Here is a 27535-nt window from a genome sequence, read left to right as displayed (position 1 = left end):
CTATGGACCCTTTTCAGCCACAACCCAAGCTCAAAGAGCAGAAAATACACCCGTTTTTTTCTGATATAAAATACTATATACAAAGGGGGTACATAATACCCAGATAATATACCCAGATAACATAATACCTAGATACACTATTATTGTGACAGTTATTATCACATTATCTACAAGTACTTTAGTTAGGTACTTGTAGAATGTGAGGAGTGGTAAATCTTTTTGATATCTTGATTCTGCGTTGTATCTTCAAGCTCAGTGCACATTAATGTAGGAGAAGTTTATCATGTTTTTTACATCATATTGCATGAGAAGATACTCTGTTTGTTGTGTATAGTAAAAACTGATTACATGTTTTTCTATTTATTTTGCTGGGGATGTTAGTCATTTCTTGACATTATTTTCAATATTCCTATTCAACAGTGCTAGGTTTTTTCCTCTATGTCTATATATGGTTCAGGGATTTTTCGTTTGCACTAGTTGCACTACATCTTAATTGGATAATTTATTGGACTTACATGTATACATGGTAATATTACTTGTCAACACAGGGCAATTTCATATTCCCTAATTCAGAAGTTTTTTGTTTCTCTCACAATAAATGTTACCAATCTGATTTATTTCATTCAAGTATATATCTATTGCTACAGTTTGTAGTATATGTTCTTTAAATATAGACAGTGATGTATGGCAACACTTTTTGACTTTTAGCTCTTGTGTTGTTTTTTCTAGTTAGTCTATAACTATGTGCATGAGCTTATGACACGTATACATCACTCTTTATTATCAAAATATTATTTGTCAGATATATATGATATGAACAGATTGGTCATTTCTTTATGCATTTTTTCTTTGGAGTCTGTACATACCCTTCATGATCTCCATTGAGTATTGGTATGCTCACAACTCTATGAACATTAAGTTTTTGGATTCTCAGGGTACAGGGCTCCATGCACTTTATTTTTTGGATATTCAGGTCCTGATTATCTGCCGATAGTATTATATCATTAGTGTTTTTCGTGACTTCTCTTTGTCCCTCTGCTTTGAAGCCCTTCAATTTTTTATCAGTCTTTTGACCTTTTCTTCAGGATTTTTTTGGGGGTCGACCTTATCTGGAACATATTTTGATTTACATAATTATTATACTGATTAGTTGGATATAGTAAGAGTGGATTTTCACACATCACACTTGGCTTTAACACATACACAATTTATTGTCAAGGATCTCAACAATATGATACAAGGATTATGCGCAGACAAGGATGATATACATATCTTTGGGATTGAAACTTGCAGGGGGTCTGCCAATAATACCACAAATGATCCAGTTGACGATTGTGATATGTTATTCACTCAATTTGCCAAAAAAATTAAAACATTAAGATCCAATATATGGCATTCCAGATTATTTAAAGCATATAAACATCAGAATATTGCCCCGAGGGGCCTCAGAACCAAGTTGCAACCTTTGGTTGGCAAACCGGATGAGGTATTAATCAAAGAATGGAATGCTGCACAACAAGATTCGGCCATGATGTTTGTTAACATCCTTTCTTCTTATTATGATAGAATGATTCAAGCCAATATCTGTGATGTGCAAAAATTGTGTGAGGATTTAAAATCATATGAGAGTCAACCCAACTTTTCTGGGTTATTGAATAGACTATCCAGAGAATTGTCGGCCTCTGAAAAAATTTACAAGAGATATAGAAGATTATGAGAGGGGGAAACCCTTTGAGTTATACAAAGGGGTACGATTTGCGGAGGGTACAAAGGATTTCATGTATACACGTAAAAAGCGGCCTAGATCTATTCTTAAGAGGGGAATATCACCCACTAGGAGTTCGGGGGATGAATCATCCACCACGGATACCGAATCCATTCAGTTGTCAGATTCACCTACTCCCAAAAGAGTAACCAATGTATGTCACCCTTTAGGCACAGACACAGGGGGGGACGCAAGCATAAAAACATTGGAAGAACTTTTTCTGTCAGTAGTCAAATGAATACAAATTGTTTAAATGTGCACAACATTTCTGATTATGTATTAACACCTATGGAAGAACAATTGCTAAATAAAGGTCTTGGTTTTATTCCTGGCTTTTTTGTTGATGAAAGTACATTTGTATCTGATGTTATGGATTTCTGTAGAAAATTAAATCTTAAAATTTTCTTTGATGAGAAGGATTCTACTCAAAGATCTACTGAATTTAAATTTCTAGCATCTAAGTTTTGTCCTCCGATGGACAAACATGTAGCCATATTCCAGAATGCAGTTATAGAAGATTTACACCAGCAGTTAGGCACAGGGAATATTATCAGAAACAATCTTAACACTAATGAACAACAGGCTCTTACAAACCTGAAAAACAATACTGATATTACCATTCTTCCTGCGGATAAGGGTGGGGCCATTGTGGTGATGAATTCCAGTTATTACTGGGCTGAAGGGTTAAGACAAGTGTCGAACACTCAGCATTATTTACAGATGCCCATTGACCCCACGCCCAATTTCAAAAAAGAAATTGATGATTTTTTGCAACTCGCAGTTGAGGAAGGCATCATCAGCACCAAAACCAAATTTCATCTCACTACTGTGGATCCAGCCAAACAATACCTGTATTTACTCCCTAAAATTCACAAATCATTTTCCACACCTCCAGGGAGACCCATAGTGTCAGGTATTGGTTCACTGACGGAACCTTTGTCAGCCTTTCTCACTCAATATCTTAAACCTTTGTTACGATATGTTAGGGCTAGACTACAGGATACCATGGAGTTTCTTCAGATTGTTTCTGAATCACAGCTTGAAGAGCATTGGATTATGTGCACTCTAGACGTTACATCGTTATACACAAGCATACCACATTGGGCTGGGTTAACGGCACTGGAATATTGGCTACAAAAGACCAACATATACAGTCCAGGATTCAATACCCTATTGATTTGCATGGCGGAACATGTTCTCACCAAAAACATCTTTTATTTCAAAAGTAATTGTTACTGGCAGATACAGGGTACAGCGATGGGTGCATCTTTCACACCTATTTATGCAGATCTCTTTATGGGTTTTGTGGAAGACCACATTATATACAATGAATCGCACAACCTGTACCTGCCAGATATGGATATCTGGAGACGTTATCTTGATGATTGTTGGCTAGTCTGGAAAGGAGGAATTGACTATCTCCAAGAATTTGTTGAATATTTGAATAGCAACAAATGGGGTGTTAGATTCACAGCCAATTATGACATACAACAAATTGATTTTTTGGATGTACACCTCTCTCGAGAAGTGGAAAATACTTTACGCACCACTGTACACAGGAAATATCCACACTATAACAGCTTATTACATGCTTCCAGCTTACATCCGAAACATATCATTAAAAATATTCCCAAATCCCAGTTTATTAGGATTAAGAGAATTTGTTCATCGAACTCCGACCTCAGATGTTGCCAGGATGATCTTTCCAACAGATTCACACAGCGGGGTTATCACACTTCGGACATTCACTTGGCAGTTGGCATTACTGCCAACTTGTCCAGGGATTCCTTGTTATGTTATAAACCTCAAACTGCCCAATCATCAGACCAGACACCTAGGTTAGTAACTACCTTTGGTAGAAACACCTACCAATTACAAGACATAATTAGTCATCACTGGAACATATTAACTAATAATAAACACCTAGCAAAATGGTTAGATAACAGATGTCTCTTTTCTTATAGGAAAGGTAAAACCTTAGGATCACACTTTTCATACTACAAAAAAACTACTGTCCAGGAAGTATCTATGATTCAGACTACTATTTTGGGGGACAAATTAACAGGTTGTCACCCTTGTAGTCACTGTGCCTTTTGCAAATTTGTTTTTACCACCAAAGAATTCACTAGTAAAAACACAGGCAAGATTTATGATATCCAACATTTTGCAAATTGCAGTACAGACTGGGTGATCTATCTAGCCACATGCACATGTAGGGCCTTCTACATTGGACAAACATCTAGACAGTTTCGTATTCGCATTTCTGAACACTGAACACTTAAGGGATATCAGAAATGCCAGGCCTACCAATGCACTATATAAACATTTTTTTACACACAAAATGGCCCGATTTTCCTTTATTTGCATTGACAGAATTGTTGGTAACAGAATGTATAAAACGGGATGGCACAAATTATTGGATAACAAGGAAACCAAATGGATAGTCAAACTAGGTGGTTTGTTTCCACCAGGTCTTAATGACAAACTGCAATGAATTATATAGTGTTATTAATCACTATTATATCATATTAATAACTGTATCAGGTCAGGAATATTTTTTGGTCATTTGCGTGTAGGTCATTATATTTATTGGCATATACATGTCTTTCCATATTATTGGTTCATGATGGCCATAACTAAAATACATTACTTGTCTAAATCCATTGTATGTTTTAACTTTGGCATTTATTCACTGTCTATTTATAATATTAACAATATTTTTTGTGGTTAAATTGTTGGTATACAGGAAGTGATGTCAGGTCACTCAGTTAGCTTTTCCTATAAATATGACTTGTTGTGAGTTTTCTAATAAGCCACTGAAGAAAGCTAGTTGCTGAAACCGGTTTGGTTCATAATAAAGGTTTTTTACTGCTACTCATGCTCAGGGTGCTGGATTATTTCTCTTTTTATCACGTTTGGTTTATCCGTGCATCTACCGTACTTGCTAGCCTGCTCTTTACTTAATTCATTTTCAGTCAGTGAATGGAAACTGAATTATTTCTAACAGACCATAACCAATAACTTTTAAATCTAAAACAAATAAACAAAAAAACTTTAGGATAAACCCACATTTAAAATAAAACAAACTGTAATATAAGGGCAAAAATAATGGCAGTATAGGTTCATAGGTAAGTACTACCTAGCTGCCCTTGCAGGCCATTTTAAGACTAGCCAGTTTCATTTTTGTGCTCAAATTAACATATCTCATTTGTTTAGAGACTGGCCTTAACCATCCCATGGTTGATAATTATATATTGCTGGTAATGAGAATAACTGGGATCATACCATAGATAATTTGAACCATGTATGGGATAAAGCATTTAGGAGCTGCCTCTGTCCATTAGTAGTACAAGGGGCAGTCCTTGGGTAAATATTCTGTTTTCTATCCATAGGTTCATGTTAGCCTTGAATGTGGGCAGGGATGATCTTTGTTTTATGTGGATGGGGAGTCTGTTCCAGAGCAGTGGTATACTTTGCGAGATATATCTCTCTGTCCAAACCATTCTGCTGATGTTGCAGAAGAGGGTTAGATCTCTAGTATTAGTACTTCTGACGTCATTTGGCTGGCTGGTGTGCAGTAAGTTCATCAGTAGAGGATCAGAGGATGTCTTGTATGCCAGACACAGGATACCTCTTAGTGGTCTGTAAGATACTGAGTATAGTGACAGGGCTTTGATTTGGTACTCGTAGACCACTTTCTTTAGGCCTAATATCCTTTTAGTAAGGTATCCATGTGGGCATTTCAGTTGCTGCATTTGTCTGGAAACATACATGCCAAAGAGGGCATTATATTCAATGACTGGCCTAATGAGGGACAAGTAAAGGAGAACAATAACCTCTCTAGATCTGTGGTTAACGTTGCCGCCTCACAGCAAGTGGTTCTCCGGTTCAATTCTTGGCTGGGGTGCCTTCTGTGCAAAGTCTGTAAGTCTTCCTTGCATTTGTGTGGGTTTCCTCCGGGTGCTCCGGTTTCCTCCCACATTACAAAGACATGCATCTGCAGCATTTCTCCCTGGGCCTCCACTGAAAATTGTCTCATTCCAAGTCGGACTTTCCAGGTGAAGAAATGTTAAATAAATAGACACAATCCCTTTGTTTATAAGCTATGCAATACAGAAGGATGTTCTTACAACAATGGACATGTATGTGTTGGTCGAAAGTTAGGTCACTGTCCACATAAGCTGCCAAATCCCAAACAACTGGGTCAACTCTTAGGGGCATATTGTCAGTGTGGTAGCTCCTTGGTGTAGATGACTTCCCAAAGGATACAATAATACATTTTTTGGCATTTAGTTACTGTCCATGATTTTTGCATTAGTTATTTATTTGGGATAAACCTTCTTGCAGGATGGCTAACTCATTTGGAGATTCAGTGACTGCTCCTAGCTTGCAGTCATCTGTAACTTAAGTCAGCCAGAACCCTTTGGTATTGGCTTTTACTTCAGAAAAGTAGATACCAAACAGGGGAATCCTGGGAGACTCCATTAATGACTGGTCTCTGTGGAGTAACTTCCCACTATTTCGATTTCTGTATGTTATCTGTGAGTCAGTTGGCAAACCAGTATGTGACATAGGGGTTTATTCATAGTTTACTTAGGTTTTCTACTACGTATGAATGGGGAATTGTGTCAAAAGTTTGGCCAGGTCAAGGTTTATGGTGTGTACCATTTTGCTTTCATCCATTGTTTTGGTGACCTTTTCAAAAAAAAAAAATCTTCCAGGCTGAATAAGCATGACCTTGATGAACCCCAACTGAGACAGGTGCAGTGTTCAGAGGTTCCCTATGTTCTGACTGATTAGTTGTATGAAATGTCTTTCTATGGTTTTGCATGTGAGGCTGGTCAGACCTATGGGTCTGTAATTGCCTGGGTCTGTGGAAAGTCCTCCCTTACAAAAGAGAAGTATTTCTATTGCTATTTTACTGCTGAATTCTTGAAACATGCTGGTGGCAAAAGGCTCTTATGTTTATTCAGTGGTGTGGTATCCTTTGGATTACAGAACTCTGAACAAATGGGTCTGTAGCTACATGACTCATTACAAAAGTGTAACAAGTACACCAGCCTTCATGTGTTTGACACAAAATCTATGTGAAATGATGACAATAAAATATATTTAAACTTTTTGATGGGGATCTTTTGGTGTATATTTATTATGACAACATGTTCTAGCATAGTGGTCTGTACTGCAAACAGAAAATGCACTATAGAATCTGAACATGGCATGTACTTTGATGATAGTGGAAAAGATTTATTTTAAGTTTCTTACCTAGGCTGGTCTGTTGTAGGCCTTTTTTTGTCATAACCTGAACTACAGGAAAACGTGCTAAGATTCATAAATGCATAATGCACTGCACAATGCAGCTAAATACTTCACTTTATCATTTCCACATAAATATGGATATTACTGGACCAATTCGTGTATGGGTACATAATTTATTGCTATTGCCTTTGTTTTACCTTCACTTGTTTTGTATCCTAGGAAGATCTGAAACTGCCTTAAAATGTTCCACAACACGGTAATTTCCCTTTCTGGTTTTTGTCAGGTATAAAATAATATCATCTGCAAATACAGCCAGCTTTTCTTGACTATCATACCAATTATATCCTTGAATTTCTGAGTCCCATATTTTTTGCCTACGGTTCTAAATATAGTATAAATAACTAAGGGAAAAAAGGACACTCCTACCTGGTTCCTCTACTCAAGAAGAAATTATCAGACAGGACCCCGCAGACTTTAATTATCACTTCCAGTCCCTCATATATACTCCTAATTAACCTTATATTTTTATCAGGGAAAGCAACTGCTTCCATTGCCCTGCTCATGAAGTCCCAGCTTACTCTGTCAAATGCTTTCTCTGCATCAAGACCCACCAACAACTGTGGCATTTTCTTATATTAACCTCTTAAATTATATAAACCAGCTCCAAAGGCACATCCTAGAGGAGAAAATGGCAAAAAAACTTTAAAAGCACTCCGACAGCTATCCCAATGCAATACATTTTGGTGAAACACAGTAACTTCAATTTCAGTGAGATGTGCACTAGTCCCACCTTCCCACTGTGATGGATGGCACAGTATTGGCCTCTTATTACATAATTCTCCCCATCTGGCTTCTCCACTGCATAAATTGTCTTACGTTTTTTTTGGACCTTTATCTATTTACCTCACTAGTCAGAAAGCATTAGTGATCCTAGCAGCAGAAATAAATTGGAGAATTAAGAATTGTTATACTCGGCAAGCAAACTTTAGAATTCAGATCTTGTGCTTAAGATACAGTACAGCTAGATGTAGTCTTACATGCAAAATGACATTTACATAAAGAATTACGTTCTCTTACCATTTTCAGGTCTTCATATGTTATGATTAACACGTTCTCATCGTCTATATGTTTATTCCAGGTTAATGCATAGTTGAAGTATGACCCCCAACATACTAAATAATAATAAAAAAACACATATTACATTATATATCCTGACTACTGAGTGAATTTAAAACCAAGTAAAAAGAACTGTTTAAAATGAACACTGGAGATTATAAATTAACATGCAACCTGCTGACTTTATCTATTTGTCTACATCATACTTTCTTTCAATCTAACCAGCTAGTTAACCTGATAATTATTTACCTACTCAATACCTATTTAACTATATTAAACGAAAGATCCCTTGTCACGCATAAAATAGATTCTAGGGCTTGTACAGTACTATAGTCATGCAGAACAAGACAAACAATAAAGGAAACATCTTGAATCAACAATTATAACTGTGTTGACAGTAAGCCATAAATAAGCATAATATTTCTGTGATGTGTTTGAATCACAAACAATAACATGATATTTTGTATGAAGCTATGAAATTCATGAAGTGGAACCCTGAATTTCAATTTTTCTGGGAAAAGATCAGTAAATCTTGAATTTGGACTTTCCCGATACTGGAAAACCTGGTATTTTCACAGAAATTAGGCTAGATAATAGTAAAAATAAATGCCATGGAGGGTCCACAAATGGTTTAAAGACAGTTTAATATTATACCATATAACACTGAGTGTTTTCGTCTCCCAAAAGAGACTTCATCAGAATAATTACAAAACAACACCAAGCCATTACATAGTATCTAAAAACAATTTTCACTGCCTGTAATTGATGAATCAATTGAACCTGTTCTTTTCATATTTTTCCTCTTAAAGAACCCAGGTATATGAGACACTTAGTGCACAGAAAACTTCAATCTTGTTACAAAAATGGCACACACCCAATATGCACATATACCAAACATTATAATTGTAAGTGATGGTTGAATAAGCTATAATTTAGTAGCTTTTGTACTTAACACAGGAGCAATAGACACACTGTCGTTTAAACCAGGGGGAATATTGCACCAAGTCTAAGTTGTCGCTTAATTTCCCTCACTTTTAAAAAAAAGTTTTTCCAATCTCCCTTCCTTGGGTCCTACCTAACTTTTTCCAGGATACCAAAGCAAAACTTCTTAAATCCTTGACATACAATAGAATGTTTGAATAGAGCATGGTTTTCATTTTTGATGGCAATATTGTATGTGTTTTCATATATACCTGTCTTTAAGGTACGCTCATCTTGCCAACATAAAATGCTAAACATTCACTGCAGTAAGCACAATATACCACTCCTGAGGTGGCGCAATTGCCATTTTGAAATGTTATTCTGCTACTCGTAGTATTACCTAATGTTAAAGTCTGGTTTCTAATGATGTAAGTACACTGTTTATAACACCCACATCTCATAGTTCCTTTAATTGCCTTTGGAAATGCACCATATTTGCACTCCATTAATCTTTTGAAATTAAGTGCTGTTTTAGTAATAAAAATGGGTTAATTCCCTACCAACTGATATATTTCAGAGTTAATCTTAAAAATGCACCAATTTCTTTTAATGATGTCTTTGATCTCCCTGGACAACTGGTTATGTTCTACTACCAAGGCCCTTTCATATTCACTGTAGATAGATGCAGTGAGTCCAGTGCCTAGAAGTGGTTTATATCTGTTCCCCCACTCTTCGTACACTTCTAATAACAAGGTATCTAGAATATGACCAGGGTACCCTCTTACTGAAGATATTTCCCTTAACTTTGCTAATTCAAGTCACACATCATCGCTCAGGGAGGTCATATGTGCCACCCTAATGGCCTATCCCTTCACTAAGCTCTTTTATGATAAATAGGGTGGCATACCTCTCAACTATCCAGATTTTCGCAGAATGCCCAGATTTTTGCCTCATATTTTTGGTCTATTAGTCATAAAATTTGTGGTTTTCTGACAAATCACTGGGATGATCTGAGGATTGAAGTCACTAAGTAATAACATATGTTTGACTTTCAGACTTCAAATCCTTCAGAAAATGTATGCTAACACAGACCCTATTATATATTATAGCAACCTTCTAAGTTTATAAAAGCAATATTTAAAACCTATCCCTATTTTTGGGCCTTTGTCCCGTTTTGTTAGACTTCGTCCAGATTTCCTGTACTAAGAAGTTGAGAGGTATGTAGGGTGGCTGCTAGTGAAGTGCAGACAGGAGTTGCAAAAAGTTTCTTTCCTAAAAATGTTGGACTTGAAACCATTAGATGTGTGGGAAATGAGGGTGACCAAATAACTTATCTTTTCTCTGCTCCAAGAGTATGTAAATTTCAAAAACTCCATAGTATTACTCAAGTATTCTACACAGTCACTGATTTTCGTGTATCTCACTGTCCATAAAATAAATACGTCAACCAAAAAATGTACATATAAATGTGTTTGGAGGAGGAACTCTTAAATACAAACTGATATTGCCAACCTAGCAACACCAAGTTTGCAAAAGCAGGGCACATGATGTACCCATTGCCACTCCTCTTGTTTGCTGAAATAACTCCCCTTAAAAATAAATGTAGTTCTATGACAAGCGCCATTAATTCCATGACCAAACTGATTCTTTCACCGGAGAGGGTAGACCACTTTGTTAAACTCAGGTGGAAATATTCTAGACCTTCATTCTTGGGAATGACAGTGAACAGGTCTTTGACATCAGTTGTTACAAATACAAGACTACCTTCCCAATATGTTCTTTTAGATGTCCAAAGAAGTCCCAGGAGTCTTTGATTTAATGTGGTACTGCATCATATACATGTTTAACCCATCTGTCAATCAGAATCTCTAAAGGGTATGTTTTAGATCCAGTAGCGGAGACAATGGGTCTAAAAGGAGGTTGAAGTACCCCTTTATGAGTTTTTGGGATCCTGAAAATAACTGGTATAATGGGGTTAGGGTTGGATAAAAAAATTAAAGGTATCACCATCTATCTGCTGGTTTAATACATACTCTTCCGATACAAATCAATCCTCTGATATGCTACATGTATTTGATTTTTGGAAACAGGGGTACTAGTATCTACATAGTGCAAAAGTTTCATCATAGTTTTGGAATAATCCTGTGCATCACAAATAACTATCCTGCCCCCCTTATCTGGTTGCATGAGGCATAAAGTTTTATCAGCACACAATTGTTCAAGTAAAAGTTTTTCTGCCTTAGATAAATTGGAGTCAAAATATTTTTTGTTGGTACAGGATTTGTATATGTATTTCAAAACAATATTTTCAAAAACAGACATAGTAGGGTGTAAATGGGATTAAAACTATTTTGCTTCCTATTCAACTTACCCCTGTATTTGTTAACTTCACCTTCCCCACTGTTCTTGTCATGGAAGAAGACATTCTAACAAACAGTTTTATTTCTACTAAAGCATCATAGGTTCATAGGTAGGTACTAGGATATTGGCTCTAGGGCCTATATAAGCCTAGCCAAAAAGGTACCCTGGCTTTTGCCACCCAAGAAAATTATTTTCCTGTGCCCCTGTTGAGCAGAGACACAGAGGTGATCCCCGGGGTGAATTTCCTATTTCCCATCCAATCCTCAAGATTTTTCTTAAAGAGTGCTAATGAGGAGCTTTGTTTGATATAGACAGGTAGTTTGTTCCAGAGTATGGGAAGTCTCTGGGACAGGAATCTATCTCTCCAGCATGCTCTGTTTATTGTGGTGACAAGGTTTAGGCCCCTACAGCATTGTAGCTCGGAGGGATTGGGATTTCTTTAAGTGGAGCATGTCCAACAGCTCTGGGTTTGACATAGCTTTGTATGTTAGGCAGAGATTGCCGCTGAGTAGGCGATATGCGACAGACTAAAGCTGGAATTTTATGAGACAGTCTGCGTAGGGCATCTGTTTGAGGCCAGTAATCCTCTTTGTGAGCTATTTCTGCAGCCTTTCCAGTTGTTGAAGATGTCTTGTGAGGTACATACCAAAAGGGGCATTGTACTCTATAATGCGTCTAATGAGTGACGAGTAGAGAACAATGACCTCTTTTTTCCTGGATGAGAAACCTTTTGTGATAAGGTGTGCCACACAGAAGGATTTCCTGACTACTGTGGCGATGTGATTATAAAGGAGAGACTACTGTCCACCTGTGTCCCAAGGTCTCTTATCACGCTTTCGGTGTTAAATAGACTATCACCTATGTGGTAGCTCATGGGTACAGAGTTTTTACGAAAGGGGATGACAATGCAATTTTTGGTATTGAGCTTGAGGCCATGGCTTTGACACCAGGCATCTGTCTCAGTGAGGCCCTTTTGTAGGATGTCCACATCATTAGGAGTTCCGATTATGGCTCCTAGTTTGCAGTCATCTGCGAACTTCATTAGCCAAAGACCTTGTGTGTTAGCCTGTACTTCGGAAAAGTTGATACCAAACAGGAGAGAACCCAGGATTGAACCCTGTGGTACTCCACTTGTCACTGGTCTGAAGTCAGATTTGGAGACTGCTACTTTCACAGTGTGGATTCTCAGCCATTTGGCAACCTATCTTGTGACATAGGGATTTATATCTAGTTTAGCGAGTTTATCTATAATTCCAGAGTGGGGGATGGTGTCAAAAGTCTTGGCGAGATCTAGATAGGCTGTGTGAACCACCTTACCCTTGTCTACGGCTTTGGTGACTGCTTCAAAGAAGTCTATTAGGTTTAGGAGACATGATCTGTCTTTTACAAACCCGAACTGGGTGGAGTCCAGAGTTTTGAGATTACCAGTGTCTTTGTTTATAAGTTCCATGATGATACTTTCATGGCCTTGCAGACCAGGCTCGTTAGGCTAATGGAGCAGTAGTTCCCAGGGTCTGTAGTGGTGCCCCCTTTGTGGAGTGGGATAACCGTCGCTGTGTGCCATTCAGTGGGTACAAAGTCTGATGTGAGGCTATGACTGAACATGGTGCTTAGGTGGGGTACCAGTTCATTCTGCAGTTCGTGTAGAATGCAACCTGGGATGTTGTCAGGTCCCGTGAATGCTGTGTTCTTGGCTTTGAAGAGTGTGGTTTTTACCTGTGCAGCCATGATTACAGGAACTTTGCATTCTCCCAATATAGAGATGGGCCCTTTAGGGGGTAAGAGGGGGGGTAAAGTTAGCACTGAACCTATCTGCCATGATGTTGGCAATATCAGTTAGTTCTGTATATTTAGTGTCATTGTGCTGTAACTCAAAGCAGATCTGAGTGTTTCCATTGACATTCTTGACATATCTATAGAATGCTTTGTGGCTGTCTTTAGAATCAGTGGCAATTTTGTTTTCGTAACTAGCTTTGGAGGATTTTATGAGGGATCTCAGCTTCTTACTGAGGCTGACCAGGGAGTTCCTCCAATCATGGGATTTTACTCTTTTTTGCAACAGTTTCTTTCTTCTGTTGTAGAGTTTGTTTATGGCAGGGGACCACCAGATTGGCTTCCTTTTTTGGAGGATAGCATCTTGGTTCTGTTAGGGATAGCATGATCCATGCACTCATGTAAGTACTTATAAAGTGCATTTGTGTAGAATTCAGCAGTCGTACCTCTATTTTCTGTCTGCATGGGTGTCATGAAGTTTGCCACTTCTGTCTTAAGAAATGTGAAGTTGGCTTTGAAGAATGTTTTACGGTGGTTTCCCTAATGGGGGGGATGGGGTGGGATGTGGATGTCTAGGGTGATTAGGTTGTGGTCAGATCTGACCAATGAGGAATTGACCTCTGGTGTGGAACACCGGACACCCTTGTTGGTAATGACCAGGTCTAGGATATTGCTGCCCCTGGTGGGGGTGTGAATAAGTTGATCCAAGGTGTTGCAATTTATGAATTCCAGAAAACGTTGAGCAAAAGAGTTGGTACATGAGTAGTTTTCCCAGTTAATGGTGGGGTAGTTGAAATCGCCCATTACTAGGGTGTTGGGTTGTAACCTAATATTTTCCAGTGTATCAAGAAATGAGGAGTTGGAATCCTGGGGCATGGTGGGGAATCTGTAGCAAGTTACAATTTGGATTGCGGTCTTGCCCAGAGTTAGTTGCACTTGGATAATCTTGGATGCATTATGTTGAGCAACTAGCCTGGAGGTGTGGATATCCTTAATGAATATGGACACACCTCCGCCTTTAGTGTTTTGGTCCAGGTTAGGTGGCCGAAAGGTGTGGTATGAATTATAGCCTGGTAATGCAGGGACACTCTCTGGAGCCTTGAATCAGCAATATCGATTTGTCTAGATGGAACAAACTTGAACCCTTTGAGAAACAAATAAACATTTTCTTTACTAATAACTTTGGAAGTGTAGTTATAGATGTTATACCCCCTGTAAGAACAGACAATACCATTTTCACCAATACTTATGTTCTCCTCTGCCCCCTCCCCCTCTTTTGATTTTTGTAGTATTGGGACTTGTGGGGATTCTGCCCCGGGTCAAAATCAAATCTCAAATGATTTACCAGCCTCTCTGACTGCCTGGGATTCTACAAATCCTGATGTTCATCTATAAAGACTTCAGTGTCCCTTAAATCAGTGGCAGACCCATTCACCTGGTCCCTTCCCCTCCTTTCACCCGCTATAAAATTGTCACCATCTACATAATTAACTTTTTTAATAGTACTACTAGGGGTTGGGGGGGTGATGTGATCTGTGGGATAAATATTTTTGCTATGGTATTGCTTAATGTCCCTTTCCAGTTTTCTTTTCTTCTTCTTCGAGAATAGCTCGGTACTTTTCTTATCAACCCATTTTAGGCTAGAGCGCTTCTTCACTACAATCTGTACTTCTCATATTTAATACCTGCACACTACTAACTGCTCCATACCTACAAAAGAACGTGGATAAATGGATGGGGAACTGTAAATTCACTTCCGGGGTACTGTCCATGACGCTTATGGACACAGTCTGTAAAATGACCCAGCACCCAATGACCCACTACCTTGCTACTACCCCATCCCATATCTGGGGAATTAAGACATAATACTGTTATATCCTGGGTATTATTGGCTAGGTTTGTAAAAGCTCTTGTGCCATTAGCCTTGTAATCACCTATGAACCTAGGTGTGTAAATGCATACACACACACACACACACACACACACACATATATATATATATATATATATATAAAAATATATATTTATATATATATATATATATATATATATATATATATATATATATATATAAATATATATATATATATATATATATATATATATATATATATATATACACTTAAATGTATGTATATATACGCTTCTAAATCTTCAAAGCTCATAATCTTGAAATTCAAAATACTGAAAACTCATAATACTGAATTTCATAATACTGAAAAAACTACAGGACAGTAACATTTAATATATGCCACCAGAAGTACATAGAGAAACAAAGAAAAAACAAAGCATATGTGTTTACTCAAACTATTAGCATGGGGGCAAACCCCCCCTGCACCCCCCATGAAGGGGGCTGTGCCCCCCACAACCCCTGCTACTTATATATATCAACTCCAAGATCGCACTTTACTACACTAAGAGTTATGTTGTGGTACAGCAAATTAAAAGGGGGCATGACTAAGGTTACAACATAAAGCACGTAATGGTATGTTTGCCATTTTCTTCAGTGGAGTGCAATCTTAGAGTTGATATATTTAAGTAGCAGCGAGTGTGGGGGGCACAGCCCCCCTCATGGGGGATGCAAGTGGGCTTTCCCCCTGCTAATAGTTGGAAAAGAGTAATATGTTTTCTTATTTGTAAGTGTTAGTGTGCTCTGTTTTTTCAATATTATGAAAATTCAGTATTTTCAACTTTCAAGATTTTGGCTTCGGTATTTTGAATTTCAAGATTATGAGCTTTCAGGATTTAGAAGCAGACCTATATATATATATATATATATATATATATATATATATATATATACATACATATATATATATGGGTTCACTTTATAACATCGAAATACTGAAATGTCAAATTTCAGTATCTCGAAGCTATAAAGTCGAATGTTTGAAATAGCGAATGTTCATATTCGCGAATTTCACATATGTTGAATATATGTCGAATTCGCGGTTATGAAGTTGCGCTACGTAATGTCCGGGTTTGTGTTTTGGTTGTGCGCGGTGCCGTGTGTGGATGTAGGTGTTATGTCAGGTAAGTGAGTGTTTTGTAAGGGTTTTGAGTGGGATTGGAGAATGTGCGTGTGTGAGTGAGCTTTTGTGTTGTGTTTGTGCGATCTCAGAGTTAGTATATATAAGTAGGGGGGGGTGTGGGAGGCGCAGGGGAGCTTGCCCCCCTGCTTATGTGTGTGTGAGTTGTGTATGTGTGTTTTCTTTTGTTTATGTTGTGATGTGGGTGTTGTGTTGTATGTTTAGTGTAGTGTGTGCGGTGTTTTTTGGTTATGTGGTTTCACGGTTTTTGTTTGTCGGTGTTTTGTGGATTCGGTTTTATAGTCTTGAGATACTGAAATTCGATATTATAAAGTGGTTATAAAGTGAATCCATATATATATATATATATATATATATATAGTTATTTCTAATATATGTATATATATATATATATATATATATATATATATATATATATATATATATATATATATATATATATATATATATATATATATGTGTGTGTGTGTGTGTGTGCGTATATATATATATATATATATATATATATATATATATATATATATATATATATATATATATATATATATATATATATATGTAAATATACACACACACATATATATATATATATATATATATATATATATATATATATAAATATATATATATATGTAAATATATATATATATATATATATATATATATATATATATATATATATATATATACACACATATATATATATATATATATATATATATATATATATATATATACATACACGTAAATATATACATATATATTTATATAAAACTAATAAACTTCTTTTACTGGTGAAAAAAAATAAATATGGAATAAAACACTGAGTCCGAACTGTTAAGCGCTTTCATGCCTTTATTGATATAAGGCACTTCTTCAGAACTAAATACAAATGTACAGAATCAAAGATAAATACTGTGCACGAAGCAGGAGAAACAGCAGTTACATAGAAACTAATGGTAACTATCAAAGTTAGAAATAAACCAATCATTTAACAGAATATGTACAGCTGTTGTTACAGTAACTAATGATGCTACTTTGTGGGCGTGGTGCGGTGGTTAAGCTAACCACCACAGAGCACATTTTAAATTCATGCTATCATTAACACTGGGAGTGGTTTCAGCATTCAATAACAGTTGTCAACATAACTGAGTTCCAGCAAGGTTTCACAGTCACCAGAAAATTGCTCAACCTGTTCCAAAATAAAAAATTTGAAACCAGTGAAGTTTGAACAAACAGTACTGTGTCTGCCTAATGCATCACTATGGTCACCTTTTCTAACAGCTGCCAGATGCTCCTTAACACGATCTGAAAGCTTCCTGATAGTCTTTCCCACATAAAAAGACTGACATGAGTTGCAAATACCAGCATAAACAACAAACATTGAGTGGCAATCATAATGCTTGTAGAATGTAACAGTTAAATTACAGTGTTGAAAATTGAAAAAAGTGCCAGTGTAAATATGTGGGCAAATAACACATCTAGAACATGAAAACATGCCACTACACCACGCCCACAAAGTAGCATCATTAGTTACTGTAACAACAGCTGTACATATTCTGTTTAATGATTGGTTTATTTCTAGCTTTGATAGCTACCATTAGTTTCTATGCAACTGCTGATGTTAAGTTGTCCCATATCGCCTCTGTTCTTGCTGTTTAGGTTCAGAGCCAATCCTTGGCTCCGACTCGGCCTACTTCTGTAGCTCGAGAGCTATTTACTGGCATGAGGCTAACCCTTATCCCAGAATGCCCAGCTTCAGCTACCCAAATCTCATTTGCCGCTTCAGCTGCGAGGTTGCTTCATTACTGGCTCAGGCTTAGTATAAGTTTTTTCTATAATTATAATTGTTGTTTATTCTTAAAAAATTTTCAAGTTTTTGTCTAGATATAGTAGTTTATCCCTTATCGCCTTTCTTGTGTGTTGTAGCTTTGTTGGCCATCGCTCCATACTCGTAGGCCTTTCTGTTTCCCCTGAACTCACTTAGGACAGCCGTTTAAATTAGAAGCTCTCCTTTCTTTTCTTTAACTGTAAAAAAAAAAAACGACTTTGTTTCTTAGTTTAGCAGTGTAAGATGTCTAAAGAGGCCAAAGTTTCTGACTTCAAAAAGTGTGACTCATGCTGTCAGAAAATGTCTGACAGATGGGCACACTAGCTGTGTTTATTGTTTAGGGGCTGTGCACCTGCAGGACTCCTGCTCTATCTGTCATGCATTTAGTCCAAGGGTCCTGCAGGAGCACAAAAACAAAGGAATCCTTCGAGGATTATTGAAACCACAGGATTCCCCGGCTAAAGGTTCTTAGCCAGTGAAATCCTCTAAGTATGTCAAGCCGTCGGCTCCATCCTTGGAACAGACTCCTGGGCTTGAACAACCAAGTTTGTCGGTGCCAACTAGCATTGACAAGTCAACTCCTCCCTTGGCTTCAACTGCTACCTTGGAGCCATCTTGCAGCCACAAGCGAGCAAGGTCTCCTTCATTGAAGCCGATCCGCTCGGTGCCACAGTCACCCTTATTAGGAAGTTAACGCAGTCATCGCTCTTCATCCCACTCCTCTCGATCCTCCAGGTTATTGGATCAAGACGTGGACAGAGTAGTCAGCAGGTTGCTTAAATCACAGGCCCTTGCAAAATTACTTTCCAGCCCACCTCAGCAGGTTGTGGCTCCATCAGCCTCCATCTCCATTCCTCCTCCGACTACACTTAGTTCAGAGCCGGAGACCATGGATGCGCTGATAATAGAACTGACCATGCTGATCACCTCCTCTTCGGTTCCAACATCGGCTCCAATCACCTCAATTGTTCTGTCCATCGAAGGATCTGGGTGCCGAAGCTCTTTCGTCGACTCTGAGGGGGTAAGTGGCATCGGACCCTTGTCTGACCCCGCTCTCCTTCCTGGAGTTTTGGCGCAGGTGAGCTCAGCTCCCACATCAGCCTTGGAGCTGTCGCCCTCGACGTGGAGAAGTGCTCCCATCTCTTCGGAGCCGGAGCTTTCTTTGCCTCGGGGTCAGGATGCCTTCGAGGTCATGCGGAGTGTGCTGTCCCCTGAAACAGCCCTACTATCAGCCCCATCGGCTCCTTCTCTTGTAGTGCCTGTGCCAACCTCTGCTCCTCCTCCGGCCCAGAAGTGTAGGGAACCTATGCCCCAGGACACCCCATTGGGTGGCCCCTCTTCTTCCAAGGCCTCCCCTGATCACTCAGAGGAGCCTCCCCGGAAGAGGCGCAAGAGGAAGCACCTAGACTCCCCTGAGTCTGTCACCTCAGATACAGACCTGGATGAATCGGAAGGGTCCCCCAGGTCCCCCTCAGAAGATGTTTCCTTTTCAGACATCCTTGAAATGCTTAGGCAGAGGGTCTTGCCTAGCCCCTACTGAGGATGAGTCTGTATACCTGGAGGCATTCAGTTCCCGACCCTCCACCTCCTGGGTGTCTCCACCTTTCGATTCACTCATGTCTGTAGTGGCTCAAAAGGCTTGATCAGCTCCAGATTCTGTGGAACCTATTCTGAGGAGACCAAATAAATTCATAACAGCCCCCCAGGAGAAACAATTTTTCACTAAAGGTGTGCCAGTTGATGCCATGGTGATAGCAGCAGCCAACAAGAAAGAGTTAGCAGAAACTTCTTCATCTGTCCATCCACCAAACAAAGAGTCTAGGATGATGGACAGATATGGGAAGCGAATGTTTTCCTCAGCGACCTTCTTAATGAGGTCCCTATATTATCTCTCTCATTTTACATGACTTCAAAGGAATCTCCTAAAAGAGCTTGGAGATACCCTAGTAGTTCTTACAGCTGAGGGAGCATCAGCCAAAATAGTTTCCCAGCTTGCGACTCTTAATTCAATAGTCAACTCCTCCATGAGGCTGATTTCCTATGCAGCTGATGGAGCGAGCAGAGCTGCAGGTACAGGAGTGGCTCTCAGGAGACATGCTTGGCTGTGGCTGTGTCAATTTGCAAAACCCTTTTGAGCGTCCTTCACAGATACTCCCTTTGATGGCTCCTCGCTTTTTGGGCCTCAGGTGAAAGACACGCTCACCAAGTGTGAGCAGGAAGGCAAGACTCTCTCCGCTGTGGAAGTCCGTTTTTCTACTCCTAACAGACCTTATCCCAAATGTCAGAGGAGTGGAAAGATGTGGTTTTGAAAGTCCCAAAGACCCTTGCTTGACACACGTGGTGATTTTTTCCCCCAGAGGGAAAGGGGGAAACAACAACAATGGCAGACACCGTCCTCATGGTAGAGGGGGACCACAAAATTAGGGTGACAAAGAAACTTTCTCTGCCAAACTCTTCCAACATCTCTGACGGGTTGTCCGACTGCTCACCTCTGGAGGCAGTCAGGGGAAGACTTTCCCTGTACCCAAAAGCCTGGCAAAATATAACAAGAGACAAATGGGCACTATGTATCATATCCGGAGGTTACAAAATCCCCTTCCATCAACCCCCTCTAAAGTTAAAAAAGTCCATCCCAGATGTCCCAATCTAAGGGATCAAGCAGTTATTTAAGTTTCAAAACTGCTAGAAAAAAGAGCCATTCAGGAAGTTCCCGCAGACCAACTAGGATCTGGAACTTACTCAAGATTCTTTTTAGTACCAAAAAAGACAGGGGACTGGAGACCAATACTGGATCTCAGCAGACTGAACAAATCTGTACAAAAAGAAAAGTTCTGGATGGTAACACTGCTGTCCGTTCTCCCCTTTCTGGGTCAGGACAACTGGATGTGCTCCATAGATCTTCAGGATACGTACTACTACATCAAAATGGACAGATGCTCCCGGAGATTTCTTCGCTTCCGGGTAGGGGCCAATCATTACCAGTTCAGAGCTCTGCCCTTTGGTCTCACCACAGCCCCCAGGGTGTTCATCAAATGTATGGCAGTAGTAACGGCTCACCTGAGACGTCAAGGACTCCAGGTGTTTCCCTATCTAGACGACTGGCTCCTAACTGCTACCACCAGGCATCAACGAGGGACAGGATTATAGAATATAAACAAGGCATTACAGTAAATTTCAAAAAATCTGCCTTGCTGCCCTGTCAATCTGTTACATATATAGGAGCAGAATTAAACTCAAAACAGATATTTGCAAGGTTACCTCAGGAAAAAGTTTTCTCTATTTGTCAACAAGTGTCACTTCTAATGCAGAGCAGAGAGATCCAAGTCAGACGTGTCCTGCAAGTTCTAGGCTCCATGGCAGCTGCCATTCTTCTTGTACCATAAGTGTGTTACCACATGAGAGTCCTTCAGTGGCTTCTCTTCACTCAGTGGTCCTTCCAGGAACTACCCATGTCTCACATGGTCCTGATTACAGAAACATGCAAAAGACACTTCTCTTGGTGGATGGTCTCCCCACTGGTGACTCATGGCAGACCTTTCATTCAACCCCCTCCTGTAGCCACAGTGACCACGTATGCCTCCCTGATAGGGTGGGGGGGGCATTATCTAGGCAGGACAGTCCAAGGCATGTGGCAACCTCATGAGTACCATCTGCATATCAATGTCCTAGAGATGAGAGTGGTGCTCCTAGCACTGAGAGCTCTTCAAGACTCTCTTCCTTCCGGGACTATTGCAATCCAAACAGACAACATGTCAGTTGTGTGGTACATCAACAAGCAGGGCGGGACCAGGTCCTACCCTTTGTGTCGAGAAGCCCTCAGGCTATGGCAATGGGTGATTTCCCCCCAATGTTTTCTGACAGCAATGCACATCCCTGGGAAATACAACATAATAGCAGACAGGCTCAGCAGGGCTATCCTCATGCCTCATGAGTGGTCTCTGAATCAGGAAGTTGCAGACCTTATCTTCCGCAAATGGGGCCAGCCTTGCTGTGATCTATTTGCCACCCCCTCAACAAAAAATGCAGCAGCTACTTTTCCCTGCTTCCTCCTCCAGGTCAAACTCCCAGGGACGCTCTAGTCCAAGATTGGCCTCAGGGACTCTTTTATGCATTTCCCCCTTTTCCCCTAATTCCAAGACTCATACAGAAAGCAAAATTGTTGGGTTGCAAAATGATGCTCATTGCCCCCTACTGGCCTCGACAGATGTGGTTTCCGTTCCTGCACCTTCACCTTCTAGACCAGGCTTGGGTTCTGGACCCAGTGCCAGATCTGTTGATTCATCAGTCAGGCGGGTTACACCAATCCCTTCAGACTCTAAAGCTCACAGCTTGGTTTCTCCACTTCCTACCTTAGCCAGGCTTCCAAGTATCTCCCCAGCAGTTTGCGATATTATTGTTTCCTCCCATAAGTCAACTATGAGAAAGACATGCTAGCAAATGCTAAAGATTTTCTTACTGGGCAGAACGACACATTTTCAGCCCCAGTCCATCAAATTCTAGAATTTCTAGCAGAGCTTTTTGAGTCAGGTGCGGCTGCTGCTACCATCAAGGTACAACTGGCTGCCATATCTAATTTTCATATTGGAATTCTTAATTCTAGCATAATGTCTCATAAGCTCTGCAAAGCCTTCATGAGAGGATCATCTCTTCTTAGACCCCCAGTGAGGGATCCACCTCCTCCTTGGTGTCTCAGTTTAGTTTTGACTTCTTTAATTCTGCCTCCCTTTGAACTAGCAGCTTCATGTCCCTTAAAATTTCTTTCTTGGAAAACACTTTTTCTGGTTGCTATTACCTCAGCTAGACGTGTTTCAGAACACCAAGCACTCAGTGTTTGTCCTCCATATATGGTGTTTCACAAAGATAGAGTTTCTCTGAGAACCAACCCATCCTTCATACCAAAAGTCTGTTCAGAAAACAATTTAAATCAATCCCTCGATTTCCCTGTCTTCTTTCCCAATCATAGCAACAAGGCAGAATACAGCCTTCACCAACTGGATGTGAACAGACAATTACGTTTTTACCTCCATAGGACCAAACAGCTAAGAAAGTCAGACAAATTATTTATCTCCTACGCTCACAATATGCAACGCCTTCCAGTTTCTAAGGTGACCTTATCCAAATGGTTATCTGACACCATTGCCTTTATTTATCAGTTAAGACATAAACCTCTACCAGCAAAACCGAAAGGTCATTCTACTAGAGCAATAGCCACTTCTGTAGCCTTTCAGTCTAAATTGCCCATAGACTCATTTTGTGCAGCTGCCACTTGGGCAAACCCTCATACCTTTAACTCTCATTACAAAGTGGATGTGGTCTCCTACTGCAGGGCTTCCTTTGGTTCCACTGTTCTGAAGAGTCTGTTCCAATGAGCCACCCGGGGTCTTTAGGTGACAGGGATGTTGGCCAAACAGCAAGAATGAAGGCGAGATGGGACAACTTAACATAAAGAAGTTATGTACCTACCATAACATTCCATGTTAGTTGTCCTTCATCTAGCCTTCCTTCTTGCATCCCCACCTCCATCCCCCTTCCTGGAGGACTGAGAGGAGTTCACTATGGTTTCACTGGCTGATTTCCTTTTTTCTTGGTTCACATGCCAGGTAATTTTATGACAATTTACTCTGATCTTTTATTTTGGTAAATCAGTTTTTTTTTTAAGGTTACTGGTTACTTTATATATCTAGTGTGCGCTATCTCAAATGAGATCTGGGTAGCTGATGCTGGGCATTTTGGGATAAGGGTTCATCTCGATCCAGTAAATAGCTCTCGAGCTACCCGAGGATCGGCTATGGTTGCCACCCGTCCCGTTGTCAGCGGGACACTCACGGTTTGAGTGCTCTCATCCCGCTTCCCGCGCTCACCAAGCGTGGGACTTTAAAAGTCCCGTTTTTTCCCCTTTGCGTTTGTATTTTAAAATTGCCGCGGAAAAGCCGAAAATACTTCCGGTTTCCACGGCAATGCGGCTACGTCACCACCCGGACCTGCAGTTAGAGGGATTCTCTGCTAGGTCCGGGTGGTAATGCAGCACAGTAATTGGCTGCAGCTATTTGTAGGGGGCGGGAACTTCTTGTGAAGAGCCCCATAAAGGTCGCAGCTGTAGAGCACTAAGCTCTATAGCAGCCCGGACAAAAGATCTGAATTTTTCGCCAGCATTGAAGCCAGCATTGAAGCCAAGCCAGCAAGGGAGCCAGCCCAGCCAGCCAGCAAGGGAGCCAGCCCAGGCAGCCAGCAAGGGAGTCAGCCCAGCCAGCCAGCCAGCCAGCAAGGGAGCCAGCCAGCCAGCCAGCCAGCAAGGGAGCCAGCCCAGCCAGCCAGCCAGCAAGGGAGCCAGCCCAGCCATCCAGCCAGCAAGGGAGCCAGCCCAGCCAGCCAGCCAGCAAGGGAGCCAGCCCAGCCCAGCCAGCCAGCCAGCAAGGGAGCCAGCCCAGCCAGCCAGCCCAGCCAGCAAGGGAGCCAGCCCAGCCAGCCAGCAAGGGAGCCAGCCAGCCCAGCAATAACTGAGTGGTAAGTAGATAATTGCATTTTGTGGCTTTAGTTATTTAAAATGGGAATAGTGTGCTTTATTTAAGTTTTTAATGTTTAGTGGTAGATGGGGGTGTAGTATGTAGTATTTAAATCTGTGCAGTGGTTATTTTGAGACTTTTGTACTAGTTTAAAATGGGAATATATTGTGGTTTAATTTTTTTAATGTTTAAAGGCAGATGGTGGGTGCAGTACGCAATATTTAAATCTGTAGTAGTTAGTTTAATATTTTTGTGTAGTAGTTTTTAAAGAGATAAAACCTGAATGTATATGTAATTGTTATTATGCTTGGGGGGTATGATTTGGAAGCATTACTTTTAAAAGGCTGAACTGTGTATAGAAGTTGTTTGTTTCTGTTGGGGCAGTGAAATATAAACTTAGTGTGATGCATTTCTATTGTCGTAGCTTTTCTGGGTATTGTCTGTATGCATATAGGAATTGTTTGAGCATAGTTTGTATTTTTTGTATGGAAATATGCACTATAATGCTGTTTTCAGGAAGTTACGATATACTGTTTAGGTAACTTTTCCTGTTCCTGCAAGTCCATGTCTGTGGTACAAGTCTACCTTTTGAGGGGAATGTTAACAGTTAATGTAATTCATTTATTATTCTAGTAGGTACACGTTGCCAATTTGCCAAAGCTGTTTCAAGATTGTTTTCATTTATACTTGTAAATGTGTGCATTTAATTTATTATGCATTTTAATAAGGTTAACATGTACTGTCTTGCTTGTAATGTCCATACGAGTGTGTTACTTTTACTTGCCCCTCTTTATTGCATTGCTGCGGGATTAATTGCTATGTTTTGAGGTAAAAGGAGCCCATGGAGTCTGCTGTACATTGTAGTTTGTTACTTCTCTTGCAAGAAGTATTTTTAAAAGTTAAAATGTTTGGACTTTTTTCCCATTTATTTTTATTTTTTTGTGGATGGATGCTCTGAAGTTAATGCAATGTATTTCAGATTGTGCTAAACCATGTTACAGGGTAGTTTGCCTAAGTAGCAAAGTTTTTATTTTGTGTTTTAGTGATGTCTTCAACATACTTATTTACTGTTTTCATTATAATCAGATTATGACCAGTGCTGCTGTTGGGCATGTTTATTAATAGATCATTGCGCTGTGTAAATTAGTGCCATACATTTCTTAACTGCTGTGGTAAAAGCTAAATTAGGTCTATGGTATCCACTGTGCATTGTCATTCATTTTACTGTTTTTTGGTTCAGTGAATATGGTTAACTTTTTTGTCTTGTGGGGTGTGGTGGGCATGTTCAGTGGTAAAAATAATGCATTTCATTTTCTACAAGCTGTGTTAATGTTAGTCTTCAATGGCCAAAATGCCCCTACATTACCTCATTTACTATTTGACCTTAAACTGTTTGTAAACTCTTTTTGCTCCATTCCTCTATTTCATGCCAATGTTTTTCGAGCCAGTTCTTTCACATGCCAATGTTTTTCGAGCCAGTTCTTTCGCATGCCAATGTTTTTCAAGCCAGCTCTTTCATGTGCCAATGTTTTTCAAGACAGTTCGTGTGCCAATGTTTTTTGAGCCAGTTTCATGCCAATGTTTTTCGAGCCAGTTCTTTCACATGCCAATGTTTTTCAAGCCAGCTTTTCATGTGCCAATGTTTTTCAAGACAGTTCGTGCCAATGTTTTTCGAGCCAGTTCTTTCGCATGCCAATGTTTTTCGAGCCAGTTCTTTCACATGCCAATGTTTTTTGAGCCAGTTCTTTCACATGCCAATGTTTTTCAAGCCAGCTCTTTCATGTGCCAATGTTTTTCAAGACAGTTCGTGTGCCAATGTTTTTCGAGCCAATTCTTTCGCATGCCAATGTTTTTCGAGCCAGTTCTTTCGCATGCCAATGTTTTTCGAGCCAGTTCTTTCGCATGCCAATGTTTTTCGAGTCAGTTCTTTCACATGCCAATGTTTTTTGAGCCAGTTCTTTCACATGCCAATGTTTTTGAGCCAGTTCTTTCACATGCCAATGTTTTTTGAGCCAGTTCTTTCACATGCCAATGTTTTTTGAGCTAGTTCTTTCGCATGCCAATGTTTTTCGAGCTTTGTTTAGCATTAATTTGTACTAGGGTATGTAGTTTTGTGTTCTTTGCTTTAGCTTTAATTGACAGTCTTAATTTTATACTTGGCTTGTATGTGGTATGTAGATTTTTTAAGTTTTCTTTCTGAATAGCAATGGATGGTTTATGAATTTTACTTTTTAAATAAACAAGTGTCTGTTTAATGAGTAGTGTGTTTTTAATTCCTTTAAAGTTTATTGTTACAACCGATTAGTGTGTGTGCAGTAATAGTTCACTTCATTTAAATGGTTTGAGTTTTCAGTATGCTGTAATGTCACAATGTTGCATCCAAACTAATACTGCATCTCCTTTAACAACTCTGGTGATGTCGTGGTGGGGGTGTGGCCAGTGTCATGTTGGCCACACCCCTATCATGTTGACCACACCCCCATGTCCCACTTTGCCCTTGTTAAAAGGTGGCAACCCTGGGATCGGCCCCTAACCCAAACAGCAAGAAGGAAGGCAAGATGAAGGACAACTAACATGGAACGTTATGGTAGGTACATAACTTCTTTTTTCTCCTGCTTCGTGCACAGTATTTATCTTTGATTCTGTACATTTGTATTTAGTTCTGAAGAAGAGCCTTATATCAATAAAGGCATGACAGCACTTAACAACAGTTCGGACCCAGTGTTTTATTCCATATTTATTTTTTTTCACCAGTAAAAGAAGTTTATTAGTCTTATTAGCATTTTTCTTCATTTATTTTGAGTAAGGTTTTAATTTTTAATATATATATATATATATATATATATATATATATATATATATAAACACACACACACACACACACACACACACACACACACACACACACACACACACACCACACATGCACAGATATAGATGTACAAAATTATAATGA

The 27535-nt window shown here is 39.5% G+C and overlaps 1 protein-coding gene across 1 annotated transcript in view; it reads right to left on the bottom strand.

The window, feature by feature from the left end:
- The window catches only part of LOC122795418 (sulfotransferase 6B1-like), a 460444-nt gene that overhangs the window by 210765 nt on the left and 222144 nt on the right, over window positions 1-27535 (bottom strand). The window contains exon 5 of the mRNA XM_044063683.1: window positions 8102-8196. Within this exon, the coding sequence (XP_043919618.1) occupies window positions 8102-8196 (95 nt within the window). The remainder of the gene's footprint in view (window positions 1-8101; window positions 8197-27535) is intronic.

The sequence above is a fragment of the Protopterus annectens genome, chromosome 1.part0, assembly GCF_019279795.1.
Source record: "Protopterus annectens isolate FY-2018-M chromosome 1.part0, PAN1.0, whole genome shotgun sequence".
NCBI lineage: Eukaryota > Metazoa > Chordata > Ceratodontiformes > Protopteridae > Protopterus > Protopterus annectens.
Note: the sequence above shows the minus strand (reverse complement) of the source record. Positions and strands in the feature narration are given on the sequence as shown.